This window comes from Rhinopithecus roxellana, chromosome 6 (genome assembly GCF_007565055.1).
Source record: "Rhinopithecus roxellana isolate Shanxi Qingling chromosome 6, ASM756505v1, whole genome shotgun sequence".
Classification (NCBI taxonomy): domain Eukaryota; kingdom Metazoa; phylum Chordata; class Mammalia; order Primates; family Cercopithecidae; genus Rhinopithecus; species Rhinopithecus roxellana.
Window position 1 is genome coordinate 58,698,611 of NC_044554.1, and position 18,372 is coordinate 58,716,982.

Here is an 18,372-nt window from a genome sequence, read left to right on the forward strand (position 1 = left end):
CCTATTGTTTGTTTATTTGTTTTTGTTTTGAGATGGAATTTCACTCTGTCACCCAGGCAGGAATGCAGTGGCACCATCTCGGCTCCCTGCAGCCTCCGCCTCCTGGGTTCAAGCAATTCTCCTGCCTCAGCCTCCTGAGTGAGATTACAGGGGTGTGCCACCATGCCTAGATAAGTTTGTAGAGACTGGGTTTTGCCATGATGGCCAGGCTGGTCTCAAACTCCTGACCTCAAATGATCCACCCTCCTCAACCTCCCAAAGTGCTGGAATTACAGGCATGATCCACTGCCACAGGCATATTTTTGCATAATTGTGTGTTCAGAGTTTACATTGCGATAGTCATGCACTCTCATTAAAGTAAAAAAAAAAAAAACAAAAAACAGAAACAAACAAAAAAAAACTTCTTTCCAACAGTCTTCACTCCTCAGGGTTCTTTCAAATTTTAGTGAAAATTATTTTCTGCAGAAGCCTCTTGGTCTGTACATTTTTAACTATAATGTACAGTTAAATCTCACAATAATGCAATAAGTAGGCTCCACATTTTTAAATAATATTTCATATAGCAACAGTCTCACTAAGTTGCCCAGGCTAGTCTCAAATTCCTGGCCTCAAGTGATCCTCCTCCCTCAGCCTCCCAAAGTGCTGGGATTACAGGTGTGAACCACTAGTCCCAGCTGGGTCCAAATTTGTAATCATGTAAAATGCAGAGTTGTTGCAAGGTTGTTGAAATGACTGGAGCAGACCCGGAAAGTCAGACATTAAGGGGTCTGGCTGGGAGATCCAAATCCCTTTAGGTCCCAGGCATAGTTTGGCATCATCTGGTCAGCATTTGCCAGATCTCACTTCAATACAACACGGGAAGTCTAGCCCTCTGGACTACCTGGGCCCAGTAGGACAGTCGCAGTGATTCTAGAATATCCATGGTAGTTGCTACCCATCTGTCTAGCCCTCTCTTAGGCAATGAGTGGAGAGAATACTTGAAACATAAGAGCCTCACTCCTTGCCTCCCTGCTTCCCATGACAAGCTCCCTTCCTTTTCCACACCGACCTTACCATCTTCCGCTCTGTGGTTACTCCCCTTCCTTTCTCTTCATAAGGCAAATTCCCTACATTATCATAAGAGTTATTTAACACACATCTGTAGTGTATACCTTAGATTCTCTCCCCATAATGGCAGCTTTGGTTTAGTTGTAGAGGATGGTGGCTTTATTTCCGACCAGTTGGGACTAAATAGTGAACAAATTTTAGGATGGATGCCTTGTATTTGTTACAGTTGTGACACTGAGGACCATGAGACCTGCAAGGTTCTCATTACTCGAGATATAAAAACTGAAAATATAATCAGATCACTGGCTGGTGAGGTGGTGGATGCCTGTGATTCCATCACTTTGGAAGACAGAGGTGGGAGGATCACTTGAGGCCAGAAGTTCAAGAGCAGCCTGGGCAACATAGCAACATCACAAGATGATGTCTCTACAAAAATTAATTAGCAGGAGATCGTGGCCTGTGCCTGTACTCTGAGCTACTCATGGCGCTGAGGCAGGAGAATCATTTGAGCCCAGGAATTGAAGATTACAGTGAGCTATAATCATGCCACTGCACTCCACTCTAGCCCAGGCAACAGAGCAAGACTCATTCTCTACAAAGACAAACTTATTCTACAGAATAACTAAGAAGTTGCTTTTTACAACACAGCATTTCTTCACATTAGCTTTTTAAATTTACCTCTGTTTGGTTAAATTCAAGTGAAACAAACAAAAAAAAAGCCACATAAAAGAAACCCAATCATTTTCTCCTATAACCTAAGCTTTTTATCAAGCGAGTCATAATCACAGTCACATGAAGAAGAAAATTTTCACCAAATGCTCACTAAGGAGATATCACTGTGCTCTGCATTGAAATTGCTTCCTGTGTATCAATTGTATACATTTTATATTCGTTTTAAAAGCACCCAGTCTATGACATTGTGTGTGGATGTGAACACATTTTCTAAAAATACAAAAACGTGGATGGGAAGTATACCAGGCAAAAGTCTGGCCAGGAGAAAAGAAACTGTGCTAAGATTTTTAAATATTGGATGTTTGATTCAAATAATTGGTTATAATAGGTGATCACTTACACGTGATAGAACAGCTGGGCTATCGAAAGGAGAAGATGAGGCAACTCGGTTTAGCAGCAGCAGGAAGAGATCCTCGCTCCTAAGGAAGAAAGACAAAGAGTGCTGCTCCCTCAACCCAGAAGCTTAGTCTGGTAGGAGATAGAATCAAGGTGGAGGCTGCCTGGAAAAAGCTGGGCCCACAGAGGAATGTGCTTTCTACTGGAGATGCCACTCAAGGTCAAGAGACAGGGAGAGAGGGAGAGAGAAATGCCTGGCTCTTCCCTTCTCCAGCCCTTCAAGCTCCTAACAGTACCTCTCACTGAGCAAACCCAGGGGAAGTTATAACATAGCAAGGAAGCCTGGGAATGTAGGTGTACCCCCCAGCCCCAATCAGAGGGTGAGGGGACTCACCAATTTAGGATAGGCATCTGCTACTGGAGCGAGAGTCAGGGGAATGGGGATCAGACGGGCACAAAGTGGTCCTTGACTATATTGGTAACCCCTAATTTCTTTAAATTTTTTTTAAGGTTTGGAGACAATATGGCAAAATGTTAGCATTTGTTTTTTGCTTTTTTGTTTTGAGACAGAGTCTCTCTCTGTCACCCAGGCTGGTGTGCAGTGGTGCAAGTCTGGCTCACTGCAACCTCCACCTCCCGGGTTCAAGTGACCCTCCCACTTCAGTCTCTCTAGTAGCTGGGACTACAGGTGCACACAACTACACCCGGCTAACACTTGTTAATATTATAATGTGGGTGACCAGAGGCTCATTACTTTATTTTCTGTACATTTCTATATAGCTGGAATATTTCATAAGAAGCGATTATTACAGGACAAACAGAAATGTTCCAGGTTAATGTCAATAGTAAGCATCTTTATTGTATTTCCACGCTACTTCCCAAGGAAATGTCACATATCTCTCAGTGAACAGTAGCATCTTTGTGGAGTTTGCAGACTGTACCATTGACTCTTTGGCATGTTGGTGTATTGAAGACAAGGTGGGAGAGCAAGACAGGGAATGAGTGGAGACAGGCAAGGGGGAAAGGTGGCAGGAAAAGACTCAGGAGGAAGAGGATGACCATCGATCGCTGTGAGCTCTCCCAGAGCCTGCCTGCCTTTGAAACTTGGTTCAGTCAGTTACTACTGGCGTGGCCTTGACAAGTTCCTCCTCTCTCTCTCCTAAAATGTTAAGAGTACCTACCTCAGAGGGGTAGACAGTAATTCTCAGAGGATTCAGTGACTTCACCCACAGGAAAACACTTCATGTTGTATGGGAACATAGTCCACTCTCAATCCATCTTGGTTACCATCATTATTTTTTATTATTGATCTTTACATCCTCAGTCTTGGCAGTTTCTTGTGCTCAACAAACATTTGTTCAGATCAGATAACTGGAAAAAATTGTCATCTGCTTATTCAAGCCATGTTTTCCTGTGATATTCTGATCCTAGTTGCACATACAGAAATACATGTCTGAAACAGCACCTCGATTCTGGTGTATAGCAGGACGAAGTTCACTGTGATCTCAGATAAGCTCGGCTAAAATAGGACGTGAGTGGAGATAGTCACACTTCAGTGAAGAAAGAGAATTCCCTGTGTCATGTCACCCGAGATTCAAACTCAATATTCTGCATGGAAGGGATAGTCCTCCAAATGAGAGGATCTGCAGAAACAAAAAAAAAAATAGAAACTGTTCCATCAAAGCAACAACTCTGGGTAAGAAGGTAGTCTTCTCTGGTGGACTCTATGGTATCTGTGCTCTCTCAGCCTCCTCCCTGCAAGAACACAAGAAGGGTGCTCACACCTTGACCTTCCCTCAATTTGATATGAGAGCTTTGATAGGAAAGAGGACAGACAGTGACCAGGGCACTGGAAACAACTCGGAATGACAACTCATAGTAAGCCTGGTGTCAGGTGAGGCAACTGACAAGTGTCCCAATCCACTGTCACAACATCATGAGGTAGGAAACACCAGCAGAATTGACAGCTTGGGGATTGTTATGAGTATTAAATGAGATAATTGCACCAGCAAAGGGCTCAGGACCCTGGCACATTCTCAGCTAAGGTTCAATGGATGTTAGCTGCGTTTAGTATTATCATCCTACTTTATAGGTAAAGAAGCCAACTAGGTAAAACTAGGAAATTTACCCAATGTCACACAGCTAAGAAACCAGTGTTAGAGTTGGATCTGAGGCCAGGTGGACTTACTCCTGAGCCACCAAGCCATTGCCTCCACCGGAAATGATGTTCATTGGAAGGTCAGCGGTTCAGTTTGGGGAGAGTCCCATTTTATGTTCACCCTTCCTTTTTACACTACGCAGCTGCTACTTTGTTAAGCACTGATAAAAATAAGTCATTATAAGATGAGGAAAGGCTGCTGTGATACTAAGGGTGGGCAGGATAGATATGGAATTTCATGACATGAAAGCTACGCTTGAGATACTGAAACCATTTTTAAAAGCTGAAAAATCATTTTGGCTGTAGAAACGTTGGAAGAAATTCAAATTGTGATTGATTTGCAGACCTCGCAGTAATAAATGGCAGAAAACTCTCTTGGATATATTTAATTAGATACATTAATCAGAAAGTATTGATTGTAAAAAGATGATTTAGGATTCCCACCTAGCCAGAGTGAAACTTTCTTTCAACCACATATCTGACATTTAAAGTAGAGTTACCGCCACCTCCTTTAACAGGCATTTGGAGATTATTTAATCCAGCCTCCCCGGCCTTCTTGCTTGAATGCTCTAAACACAATCCCTCCTCAGGGCCTTGGCACCTGCTGTTATCACTGCCAAGAATGCTCTTCCCCAAATATGCATGTGGCATATTCCTCACAGCAAAGCCTCCCTTGACCCACCCCGTATAAAGGATCCATCCCACTACCACCCACTACTTCCTACCCACTTTGCCCTACTTTATTTTTCTGTCTAGCATTTGTTACTGTCTGACACATAAATTTTGGGTTGATTTATTTCTGTTCTGTCTTCTTCCCTCCCTCCCTAAGTACGTGGAGGCAGCAGCTTTGCATAGTATGATATCCCAAGCATCTGGAAAATGCCTGGCACATAGAAGACCACTAGATATTTATTGAATGCATGAATAAATGAATGCTCGCCTCCTGCCTATTGACAACACACCTTCTGTTACAATTCTAGCTCTACATCCAGAAGTTCAGACAATCAGCAGCAATTAGAGGTGTGTCCCTCCCAGTGATTCCCAGGCACCCCAATTTTAACTTTCAAAACTGCCCCAAAATTGTATTTGAAGACACAAGTAGTCCCAGCAGCCTTCTAATCCTTTCAACTAACTTTCTACCAGTTTAGAAAAACTTCTGGCAATATTCCTAGTTAACTCCATGCCACTTACTGCAACACGTTACAGGCCCTCCAGTTTCTGTTGAAGCTGAGGATGGTTGCCATCTCCTCATCACTCAATTTAAAGTCAAAGACCTGGAAAGATAGGAGTTCGAGTACATCATCGGTAAGGCCGTTACTGCTGTGACTGGAGACTGCCGGTCCTTCTAGCAGGGAGTTCTAGCAGCACAAACTGGTCACAGGTGTTTTTCCCATTATGTCCATGGGATACAAGTTTTTCTCTAAATCAAGTCCTACACAAAGACCGCAGTATTTGTAATGCTCAATGTTTTGGGGGTGGGAGACCAGGCTCACAGGCACTAAGCCCCAGGTGTGCACAGGCCTTGTGCTCCATGATGCGCCCTTCTAGAAGACAGCTCTCCAAGGGCAGTTTACACCTCCTCTGCTGCCGGAAGATGAGCAGGGAGCCCAGGACAGTCTGCTCATGTGGTGGCCCAGGGCTTAGCTGCTCAGGGGCAACTGAGGGTCTTCTCAGTGCTGTGAGGCACAGCTGTGCTCACACCTGACAGGGCTTCACCAGGCACTGTCCCAAGCATGTCCTAAGCCCATGGGTCATTCATCTCAGGTATACTGAGCCTAGCACCCTAGACTGGAAAATGATAGGGTGGTGGGAATGGAGGCCAAAGGCAGTGCAGGAATGAAGTAAGAATCCTGGTGAGAGGGTCTGCCTCTGCCCCACCCCACTGAGAAGTACCAGGGCCGACCTGCCGGGACCTTACCTGAATGTTCTCAACAATGCGTGCTGGTGTCACAGACTTGGGGATCACAATCACATTCCTCTGGATATGGAAACGGATCAGAACCTGTGCGGAAAGGGGACATCATGTTTCCACTCAGCTACAAGGACCCCTCCTTTTATGGAAAGGAAGAATAAAACATCTCTGCAGCTCACTGTGGCTTCAGGTACAATCGCTGATACTGACGGAGCCCTTTGCAGCTATTAGACTTGTGCCAGCCGCCCGCCTCATTCTCTCCCTTCCTCTTAGGGACAACCCTGTGATCTTCATTTTTGAGGAATAAAGAAAGCGGTTCTTTGGGTCATAAGGCTGATCAGAGGTTCTTGGGTCATAAGGCTGGTCAGAGGTAGAGTTGGCATCTGAACCCATATCCCTAGACTCTAAAGCCATGCCTTGTGAATTGGCTGTTGGGCTTAACAGGAAGCTGTGAGGCAGAAGCTATCTTTCTTTCAGTGACAGCTCTTGTGTTTCCTGGAGGTTCCAACAGACTTCGAAAGAAACACTTTAGAGGGCTTCAGCTCCTGTGTTCTTCCCCTTTAAGGAGTTACTTGAGGACAACACAAGAAATGAAACCTGAGACTGGAAAAAAGAGTTGTTGGATAACAAGAAAAATAAAAATATGGTACCTGGGCTGCGGTTTTCTTGTGCTTTGCAGCAATCTCCTTAATCTTGGGATCCTCCAGCAGGGAAGGGTCGTCTGGCTTGGCCCTAGAGGCAGAAAGATGCTGATGTGAACAATCACCATGGCTACCATGTACAGATGGACACCACTCCAATGAGGGTCTCAAGACTGATCATCAGAGCCTCTCCATCTGGGAGACAGGCAGGAGGACCTGGAAGCTTGGGTCCTTCCCCCGGACTCTGAAGCCTCAGCATTTTGCAAAGCCTGGTTCATCCTCGGGTGGTTGAACTGGAAATATTCCCAGAGGGTCAAACACGACGCCCATGTTTTTGTTGTTGCTGTTGTTGTTGCTCTTCAATTCCCATTTGTTCCCACTGTCATCCCATTTGGTTGTACCAAATGCATTACCTTACACACGTTTTTCTTTAGAGTGACTTATGGTCTCATACCAATATTTACCAAACATAACATAACGTTTTTAACATTATCAAGAGAAGGATCCACTGCTTGGAAGCCTCACCAAGGTCTATCCGGAGAGCCCAGGGGGCTGTAGGCTGTAACGGTGATGCCCTTGGAGTGACAGTACTGGATCAGTTTCTCCTGCGTGAGGTATGGATGACACTCAACCTGCAACAGCAAACAAATCCTCATCACGGGGAAAGCTGGCTGGCTTTTTGAGTTGTTCATAGGGAGTTCTATACAGACACCCAAAGACCACCAAGCAAAGGCCAAACACCTACTCACTGAGATTCTTGCTAACACACCCATGAGGTCAGCCTCATACCTCCCGCAAGTGTCCTGATCACTGACCCCTGAGGTGAGACTCCGGGCATAGCATTGAACGTTCCTCCCGATGTTTAAGAAGTAATAGGGCAAGACCTTTATTTACCCTTATACTAAACAGAATTTACCTGGTTAGTCACTGGTTTATATTTCAGTCCAGGTTTGTTCAAGAGCTTCTCAATCTGGAAGTGGTTGAAATTGGAGATCCCAAGGGCTTTCACCAGCCCCTCATCCACCAGCTCCTCCATGGCCTGTCATAGAAAGGAATATCTTTTGGGCAGCCCCAGAGCGACTACAGGGATCCTGGCTTGCCTTAGTCCTACTTGGGGCAGAAATTGCTAAAGGATCCACCACAACAGGGTTAGCTGAAGCATTCACAGGAAGTTTCAGTCCAGGGCCTGGGTGCCCATCAGTGAATGTTCCAGTCCTACTGCCCCTCCCCAGCCCAAGAAAAACTAAGAGTAACAGGTAAAGATTTTATATTCTTGCCACTCTCACCTTACACGTAAAGAAACACATACAAAATTATACTTCTGTACACAGGGGACATATGAAAGTTTTGTAATGCAAAAAATAAAAAATGAACATTTGCAAGCTTATGAGATGATTTTATTTTTAATAAATCCAAATGACAGCGGGTAGCTACTGCTGTGTGTGCATTGTACACCCAAACCTGGGCAAGCTGTGTTAGTCAGGAAGAGGCTGCAGCATGTGGAGAAGCCTCACTTATGGGTCCTGTGTCACTTTCTCCCACACCAACTGTGCTTGAGTTTGCAGGAAGGTCATGCATATAGATTATGCCCTGGCAGGGGCACCTGGGCAAGGAGTTGTGTGGGGCTGAAACCTGACCCACCGTCTGCATATCCAGCCATGCTTCCCAGTACAGAAACTACAGGGACCCCCAAGGAAGGGAATCTTTGTATAACTTTTAGCCTATATTGGGCATTTTCCAAACTTGCCCAATGATATCATATATGTTAGCAGCAGCCTCCAATGCAACATGTATTTATTAGCCATCTATTACATGTTCCAGAAGTTGTCAGGATGTAAAAGTATACAATGTGCTTCCTTCTTCCGGGATTCTTATAGTCCAGTTAAAGTGCTAGGGTTCCCTTCTGTGGAGCTATCAACCATGACACTGAGGTTGCCTCAGATAACATGACCGGGGCATAGACAGAGTCAGAAAGGGCAGAGAAGGAAGAGATTCACACAGCCTGCAGCTGTCAGGGCAGACCTTCAGGTAGAGTTTAAACTGCACCTCAGAAAAAAAAGAAAAAGAGAGAGAGAGAAAAGAGGGGAAAAACATGAGCATATGAGACAGGAAGGCAATAGCAAAGCTCAGAGGCAGGGATGAACATGACATGTTCAGGGCACTCTTTATTCAGCCCTTCTCAACTTTGGCTGCAACTTGGAATCGCCAGGGAAGTTTAAAAACTACCGGTGGATGCAGTGGCTCATGACTGTAATCTCAGCACTTTGGGATAGGATTGGAACAGGGGGTTTGGGCCTGGGTTTCAGCAACCTAGGGTAAGTTTTTAACTCTTGTAGGCCTTAGTATTCTCTTCTTACAAAAAGTCTTATAATATACATACTAATAATGTATATCTTTCTGATACACATTATCAGAGGCTGAGACAGGAGGATTGCTTGAGGCCAGGTGTTCGAGACCATCCTGGGCAACATAGCAAGACTCTGTCTCTATCAGAAAAATTTTTCTTAATTAGCTGGATGTGGTGGCATGTGCCTCTGATCCCAGCTACTTGGGAGGATTGCTTGAGCCCAGGAGTCCGAGGCTGCACTGAGCTATGATCTTGCCATTGTACTGCAGCCTGTGCAACAGAACAAGACTCTCTCTGAATTAAAAAACAAAAAAACAAAAAAACCAAAAAAAGTAATATCGGTGGCTGGGTTTCACCCCCCAGAGATTCTTACAGATTTTTGTCTGAGTTGTAGCCTCGATATTGGGATTTTTAAACTCCTCAGGTGATTCTAATGAATAGCCACATTGAGAACCACTAGTATAGATGAAGTTATTCAAATTGGGCAGTAGAGTTTAGATGCTATGAAGACATAAGGTTCCCAAAACTTCTGACGGGGCAATTAGATAATATAAAAGCTATTGTACATCATAGGTCAGGTTAGTTTGCCTGTCTTTGAACTTGACTTCTTTATACTTTTTCCTCCCCTCTGCTTCAGGGTGGTCAATGAGGTTTCTACTGAACTGGCTGTGGGTCTACAGAAACATCCAGCGCTTTCATATTCAAGTCTGCTCGTTTCAAATCAGAGCCTGTGACCTTGATCACTGATATCTTTTCATGTCTTTCAAATGTTTTATTTAACAGTCATTCTCGTGTTCATTCAGAAAACATAGCACTGTGAGATGCAGGCTACACTTACATACTTGCCATACTTAATATCATCATAGGAGCTAAGGCAAGAAAACTGATCAAATGTAATGCAAACTGCCAGGTGCGGTGGCTCACACCTGTAATCCGAGCACTTTGGGAATCTGAGATACGTGGATCCCCTGAGGTCAGGAGTTCGAGACCAGTCTGGCTAAAATGGTGAAACCCTGTCTCTACTAAAAATACAAAAGTTAGCTGAGCGTGGTGGTACGCACATGTAGTCCCAGCTACTCAGGAGGCTAAGACAGGAGAATGGCTTTAACTTGATAGAGGGATGTTGCAGTGAGCCAAGATGAACCCACTGCACTCCAGTCTGGGTGACAAAGTGAGACTCTGTCTTTAAAAAAGAATGCTGTGTTTTGTGGATTAATGTTTTTGAACCAACAATACACAGAAAAAGCTACATTTAATTGAATCATGTCAATTCTAAGCATTTCAGAAAGGTGAGGCTTAATATATTTTCCCTTGTAAAACACAATAGAAACTCGCAACTACATGCACCCCTACACAGGAAGCTGCCACTATGACACCATGAACTCTTGGAGTCAGATGCCACTGATCATTTATAACTCATTCCTCCACTTCGTTCTCTACTAGCATTTGCAAAAGGATATAATAGTATAATAAAAAATGATCAGAGAAAACACTGATCCCTTAATTCACTTTGAATGTGAATGATGTGAAACAGGTCATGATGTCATCTGGGAAGCAGGGCATTCAGGCTCCCTGATTTCTGGATGTGTGTTCACTGCCTGGCAAGCACCACGCTGATGGCTTTGGTGGTTGGACTTGTGATTCAGATGAGTCTGGGTCCAATTCCAGCTCTGTCACACACATTGTGACATGACCTGCGCAAGTCACCAATCAATCTAGGCTTCAAATGTCATTATTTATAAAGGGGGATGTGAACCCTGCCTTATAGGTTTAGATAATTAAATGGCTACTGTGACTAATGTTCCTGGCATGTTAACCATCTTAATCTTTATCGCACCCTCAAAATATATATATGAGTAGTATGTGTTATAAGACTTCTTTTTTAAGACGAGAAAACTCAGCCCTAAAAGAGTTACAAAACTGACCCTAGGTTACTCAGCTGCTATGAGCAAACCCAGGCCCAAACCTCCTGTTCCAAATGGCTCGCCCTGGTTTGAGAACACCATGTGTATTCCCCAAAGTGGGGTCCATTGTATTTCCAGTCTTATTTGAAGACTCAGTTCTAGAATTGAAATATAAATAGTATTGGATGCACCCAAAAGCCAAAGGTGATGAGGAAGATATTAGAAGAGCTAGAGAATCACAATGATGAAATTAGAAAGCATCAGGCACATGGCTTCTTTCATGTCAATGGGAAGTCTCATGGATAACTGAAGATTTCTCTCCCAGCACACTTATAGGAAGCTGGAACCTACCTCCCAGGCATCCAAGAACGTTGCTTTTCCACCGATGATATTACCTTTATCATCTTTGGGGAAAAGGTCATCCCCAGACTGTAAATATAGAACGAAAAGTTTACTGGAATCTGCATCACGACACTTGGTTCTGTTAAACAAGGTTTCAGGGTCCTGACTCTTGCTAAGTACCACATGTGCATACCAGTTTTTCAGGCTCTGCATGCAGTACATACTACAACAATGTGAGTTTAAATAAAATCTCTATATCAACTATAGCATATTAATCCATATATTTTAGAAACCACTGGATTGACGTTAAGATCTGCTGTTAGTACATTCCAGAAGCCACCGTTATCACCATGACATTAACCTCATACACCTAGATCCTGTATACACCCAAGGGCAAACTTCCACAAGAACATCACTGGATAAGGATTAGATCTCCAGGGTGTGGTTTTCTGGAGAAGATATTGGCCAGCTTCTATCCTTGCAGCCTCTAGAAGAGACATGGAATAAGGGATGGCAGGCCATCATCACTCCAGCTGGTCAGGAGGGGAGAGAGCTGGAAATTTGTCTCTCCTACCCCTCAGGAGCAGGTAGAGCAGAGCCCTAGGCAATGGGAGCCGCGATGACAACTGGCTTCCTTCAAGCATCACCCCACTTGGGCTTTTCTCCAAGATGCCACTCCCGGGGTGTGCTTTGCTTAATAAAATTATTAAGCCCTGGAATATAGTTAAGCCAGAGTAACCCAAGGGATTTCCTGGGAGGGCAACACTGGGGCGTGAAATCAAGACAAAGGTGATAGGGCTGTTGCAACTTGTCTGGGCTGCCAGAAATCATGGCTTCTCTCAGACATAACTGCAAGAAAACACAGGCATGTGGCCACCTCAGCAGCACACATGGCCTCAGCCTCCCTTCCACGCCAGCGTCTTTCTGCTCCAAGGTCTCTTCCTGACCACCTGCCATTCCCAATTATGAAGTGCAAGGTCTCCTGCTCCAGTCCACATCATCCCCAGCCCCGGTACAGCTACTATTTTCTGACACCTGCTCAGAAACTAGAGGCTGAGAAAGGGAGTCGCTCAAACCTTGAATCCCTGTGGCCAGTGAATAAGATAGACGTCCAGATAGCTCAGCTTCAGGTCCTTGAGGGTCTTCTCAAAGGCTTTCCTCACAAGGGGTCTCTCAAAGAAAGTGGGCCACAACTGCAAGAGGGTAGCAATGAGCTGTTAATATTTGGAGAAGGAAGGGCCACGTATACCCATTGTCCCTGCCTTTTGATTTGCACCCTGATCTAACCTGGCACAGGCCATTGATAACAAAGCTGATTAAGATCCACGACACAGTGTGGAAGATCACCAGGGCTCAGCACATCAATGACATGTCTTAAGTGTTAAAACCAATTTACTTTTTCAACTCTCCTAGTACTCTATATGTCTCTCAGATCATTTAAGTAAATGTGGCCACAGATTTGAAATGTGTTTACCTGTCTCAGTCTCTTCCTCAGCTGTGGGCTCTCTGAGAGCAGGACTTGCGTGTAACTTTTAAAAGTCAAGCATTCCTAGGCCTTCGGGAAAAGATGGTCCTTTATCTGACCTATCTGATAGGTCCCTTATCAAGCCTGTCAGGCCCCACATGACACCTTTGTAAGGGCTTTATCCACACTTGGCTGCTACACAGTGGGGTCTATTTGTCCCACCAGATGTATGATGTATGCAATATCCAAGTACCTAGAACTAGTGTTTTCTCAGCAAGTTGTGTATAATGTAAATCCAGTGATTCTCAACCCCCTCACACCCAACACCCCCTTCTTTTTTAAAACATTGTGTACCTCACCTATAGATAGACTTAATGAAGAAAATCATATGTGACAATAGAAAAATGTTCCTACTGTTTCCAAAATGCCCTCTGGCTGACAGCCTCAGGGACATAGTCGCACGTCCACAGTGCTGACAGGGAGACCACAGTGCTGACAGGAGGCCACACATCAAGCCCTGCCTGCACCCTTGGCCTCTGACTGCCTCTGGGCAGATGGTGGATCCCTCTGATGGGGAACAGGGAGGCCCAGGGCAGTGCAGGGCTCCATGGAGACAAGCCCACTATGGGAAAACCAACCCGCAGGCAGGTGGTGCAGCAACGACATGTTCAAATATCAATAACGGCTTGGAGTATGGATAGAATTGTATCCACAGATGTTATCAAGGCAGGGATGAAAAGGGCTACATGTAGAAAAGGCTGACAGAGTTCTCGCTGCCGACCCGACCCAGATACTTCTGCCTGCCTTGAAGTGAAGGCCTCCCACCCAATGCACCATGTGCACCTTGCTGACGATGAACAGGTCCTCCCGCTTCACAGCCTGCTCTTGGATCTTCTCTTGGATGGCTTCCCCCACCTCATGTTCATTCTGATAGACATAGGCACAGTCAATGTGGCGATATCCTGCATCAATGGCCACCTTCACCGCTTCTTTCACTTTGCCGAGAGGAGACTGAAAGGCAAAAGAAAAGCCCATCACACATGTATTATTTTTTTTCTAAGTGATGGGGACTTGCCATGTTGCCCAGGCTGGGCTCACACTCCCAGGTTCAAACAATCCTCCCACCTCCCCAGTAGCTGGAATTATACCACACTCAGCAACCAACATATTGTCTTGTCCCCAGACCACCTTCAACAGGCTGCCCCACATGGCCCAGTTTCTCCAAACCAAGGCCTCACTGGGGTCTCCTTTGCCAGGCGATATCCGGGAGGATACACACTTTACAAACGTTTTCAAAAGGAGGAAAGTGAATTAATTTTATGATTATCTCCTTATGTCCTGTCCTAGTTAAAGTCAGTTCCCTTTCATCCAGGTTAGTCCTGAAATGTCTTCAGGTGTGTCGGGGAGTGCAGATGGCTCCACTGCAACTTGCTGAAGACCCAGATGAAAGCTTGACTCTAAATAACCCAGAGGAATTTTCAGACAACATCCCCAAACGGTGATAAGGATCTGGATAATGGTCATTACAGCATCAATCCGGATTCCAACACTTTCTGAATATGTGGGCCTAAGCAGGTGATTCAATCTCTCTAAACCTTGTCTGCAAAATGGAAAAAAAAAAAAAAATAGCACCAGCCTCATGAGGCCTTTGTGGTGATGACATGCTGCAATGAATGTTAAGTTAAGCACATCACCTGACACACAGTAAGGCTCAGTAGAGGCCATTCATTATACAAGGATCCCTTCAGAAAAAAAGGAGAAATAGAAAACCTTATAGGAATAGAGTTTGTTTTCCATTCCTGTAAGAAGAAAGAGGGAGGGAGGGAGAACGAGAGAGAGGGAGAGAAAGAAGGGAAGGAAAGAAAAGAAAGGAAATAGAATTATCACATATTTGTTCTAACCTAACCAAGCCAATGATTGGGGCAAAAAGCACTTAAAACTTGATCTCTCGGCCGGGCACGGTGGCTCAAGCCTGTAATCCCAGCACTTTGGGAGGCCGAGACGGGCGGATCACAAGGTCAGGAGATCGAGACCATCCTGGCGAACACGGTGAAACCCCGTCTCTACTAAAAAAATACAAAAAACTAGCCGGGCGAGGTGGCGGGCGCCTGTCGTCCCAGCTACTCGGGAGGCTGAGGCAGGAGAATGGCGTAAACCCGGGATGCGGAGCTTGCAGTGAGCTGAGATCCGGCCACTGCACTCCAGCCTGGGCGACAGAGCGAGACTCCGTCTCAAAAAAAAAAAAAAAAAAAAAAAAAAAAAAAAAATTGATCTCTCAAAAAATAGTCTTTTAAACCTCTTCTAACCTCTTCTACTGTGAGATAACAAACATTGAAAAGAACACAAAACAGAGATGCACAGCTACCCTACCACCTGGACAAGAAACGGGCTGCTGCCAGGCATCTAGAAACACCCCTGTGCCCCCAACCACTATGCTACACCATCCTTCACCTCCACTGCTAAGTTCACAATCCTTTATCTATCATCTCCACGTGTTGAAGACGGCGCCTTTCGTAATTCTTACATTCAATTCCAACATTGTGAAACTGTCTGGTAAACTTACCCAGGGTGGGCAGATTCCCTGGAGTTCTGGAAGTGATTATCTGTTCCATTTACATAGGATTGAAGCTCTGATTTTGGGCAAATCTTGCTATTCAAGCAAGAGACGCTGTGCATGAATCAAGCTGGAAGTGATCTGTTCATCCAGATAGACCAAGAATGTATCCTGAGAATGACCCAGTGTGGCAACAGAGTGTCCTACCCTCCAGCTCGGCACAAGAGAGGGGAAAAGTCAGGGTGCACAGAAGGAAAGAGCCAGAGGCAGAAGACTCAGCAGGGACATTAGCCATGAGGGATAGGAGAGAAGAGGAATTCCAAAGACTGCTTCTGGTCGCTAGTTAGGGTAGTGCCATCATGGATGGAAATGGCAAAGAAGGCAGAGTGAGGTGGTGACGGAACAACTTCAAACTTAGCCTAAGAGAGGCTCAGGAACCTGCCTCACTGAGTCCTGGATGTGCCTTACGACGTTTTGCCAGCTGACATTAACATGGCCACATGGAGCTCAGGACTCCCAGCCCAGGCTCTCGGCAGCTCCAGCACGTTGCAGATTTCAGTGTGTACAGCAACCACCTGGGGATCTTGTTAAAGTGCAGATGCCCATTAGGTAGCCTGGGGTGGAGCCTGAGACTCTGCGTTTTCTCGCTCTCTCTTTCTTTCTTCCTTGGATCTCACTCCAAGAAAGTGAGAAAGCCGAAACTGGAGGGCAGTGGCACAATCGCTGCTCACTGCAACCTTGACCTCTCAGACTCAACCCTCAATCTCCACCTCAGCCTCCCAAGTGACTGGGACTACAGGTGCGTCCCACCATGCCCAGCTAATTTATTTATTTGTTGTAGAAATGGGGTCTTAAACCATGTTGCCCAGACTGGTCTCCAACTCCTGGGCTCAAGCAATCCTCCTGTCTGGGTCTCCCAAAGTGCTGGGATTACAGGCATAAGCCACCACACCCGGCCAGTTCTGCATTTCTAACAAGCTCCCAGGTCATATGGATTCTGCTAGCCCAAGTCTCACACCCTGATCTGCAAAGGGGTGCCAGGGATTTCTGGCTCTGCATCCTCTCCGCAACCACCCAGCCCACAACAAAGCCACAGCCAAGACTCTGGGGAAATGTTGAGCCCAATTAAGTGTCCTAGAGCCAGACAGAGAAACTGCCCTGGAAAACAATTTTAAGTCCAACAGCTGCTTGAACTTTGATACTTGCTAGAGAAGCTCTCAGCACTGCTGGGAAAGCCAGCCTTGGAGCTTTGCAGCCTGAATCAGCTCTGAGAAAAGAAAGCAATCAGAGTCCTGACTGCAGGACTGAATCTCACCTCTCCAAACCCCTGTCCGACCTCCAGGCTTTCCTGGCTGAATGCAGAAAGAGAAAACACCCAAACGCCCCTCCAGGGAAGAAGGGTGTGCAAAGATTTGCATATTTACCTTCCAAGTGCCAAGGCCCACAATGGGCATCTTGGCTTTGGTACTGAGCTCCACAAAGGTGGCCATGGTTGGTGCAGAAATGATTCTGAGTGAGCAGGTAGAAGTCTCACCTCCTGCTTTTTGTTGTTTTTGATACCGTCTTGCTGTGTTGCCGAGGCTAGAGTGCAGTGGTGCGATCTCAGCTCACTGCAGCCTCGGTCTCCTCGATTCAAGCAATTCTCCCGCCTCAGCCTCCCGAGTAGCTGGGATTACAGGCGCCCAGTGGGACTTCCAGGTAATTTTTATATTGTTAGTAGAGACAGGCTGGTCTCAAACCCCTGATCTCAGGTGATCCACCCACCTCGGCCTTCCGAAGTGCTGGGATTACAGGCATGAACTACCGGCCTGGCTACATGCTGCTTTTGAAGGCTGGTGTTATCTATAGTGGGAGGAGTTGGAGCCTGGCCACAGTAGCTTTCCTGCCATAAGCAAACAGGAAATCCATTCCAAGCTTTTGTGAGATTGAGGATTGTGTGACTGAATTATTAATCACCGCACCCTTGTGCAAAGCTCTCTGTTTGGTAACAGCATCATTAGAGTTTCTGCTTGTTCACCATGACTCAACAAATTTAACACACCCAAAAGTTGGAAAGTAGGCAGGGAGAGAGAAAGGAAGGAAAGAAGAGTTGGGGGAGGGAGGGACAGAAGCCTGGCCAACATAGTGAAACCCTCTCTACTAAAACTACAAAAATTAGCCAGGCACGGTGGCACATGTCTGTCATCCCAGCTACTTGGGAGGCTGAGACAGGAGAATTGCTTGAACCTGGGAGGCGGAGGTTGCAGTGAGCCGATCGTGCCACTGCACTCCAGCGTGGGCGAGAGAGTGAGACCCTATCTCAAAAAAGAAAGAACGAAAAAGAAAGAGAAGAGAGAAGAGAGAGAGACAAAGAAAGAGACAAAGCAAAGAAAAGCAAAGAAGGAAGAAAAAACAGCGGCTTTCTTTCCCTGTGATGGTTTCCTCTGTGAAATGGAGTCTAGGGAGGAGAGGTGAGAAGCAGTGTTTCCATTTTGAAAGTTGCAATTGCAGGTTCAATGCAGAGATGGTCAAATCCTGAGCTGATTCGAGTCAGCTGTAACTAGTTGGTAGGCAGCAATCTAGGGAACATGATACAGACCTGGGCCGTGCTGTGACACACCATGACAGGCCAGGGCCACGTCACAGCATCAGCTTCACCTTGCGGGTAGTGGGTTTTTCTGTCTTCTTCGCGTTCTTGTTTATGAGTTGGGTTTGATTGATAATTGAAATGGACTTGAACCTCTAGGCTGTGGCTTATGACAGCTCATAGAGGGCCATTGGCATGATATTTTGCACCTATGAGTGAAGTATCTTAAATTTCATTGATGTTTGTTAAATTATCTACTTCGACATTAATAATACATGCATGGGCCGGGCATGGTGGCTCACGCCTGTAATCCCAGCACTTTGGGAGGCCGAGGAAGGTGGATCACTTGAGCTCCAGGGTTTGAGACC

General features: G+C 45.6%; 1 protein-coding gene across 1 annotated transcript; it reads right to left on the reverse strand.

Annotated features, from left to right (window-relative positions):
- Positions 1-3,394: 3,394 nt before the first annotated feature.
- On the reverse strand, positions 3,395-17,264 carry LOC104657861 (aldo-keto reductase family 1 member B10). The gene is made up of 10 exons (XM_030932577.1): positions 16,863-17,264; positions 13,728-13,895; positions 12,496-12,612; positions 11,429-11,506; positions 7,743-7,865; positions 7,352-7,458; positions 6,836-6,917; positions 6,192-6,275; positions 5,465-5,547; positions 3,395-3,758 (listed from the first exon to the last, which is right to left on the reverse strand). The coding sequence occupies exons 1-10, from the start codon at positions 16,926-16,928 to the stop codon at positions 3,716-3,718; spliced, it is 951 nt and encodes a 316-aa protein (XP_030788437.1). The 5' UTR covers positions 16,929-17,264; the 3' UTR covers positions 3,395-3,715.
- Positions 17,265-18,372: the final 1,108 nt, after the last annotated feature.

Excerpts from the sequence above, each read along its gene's own strand:
- LOC104657861 (XM_030932577.1), bottom strand. The coding sequence starts at position 16,928 with ATGGCCACCTTTGTGGAGCTCAGTACCAAAGCCAAGATGCCCATTGTG. Across the intron at positions 12,613-13,727 it reads ACCTGTTCATCGTCAGCAAG|TTGTGGCCCACTTTCTTTGA; the intron begins GTGCACATGGTG and ends ACCCTCTTGCAG. Across the intron at positions 6,276-6,835 it reads ACAAGAAAACCGCAGCCCAG|GTTCTGATCCGTTTCCATAT; the intron begins GTACCATATTTT and ends CTTTCCGCACAG.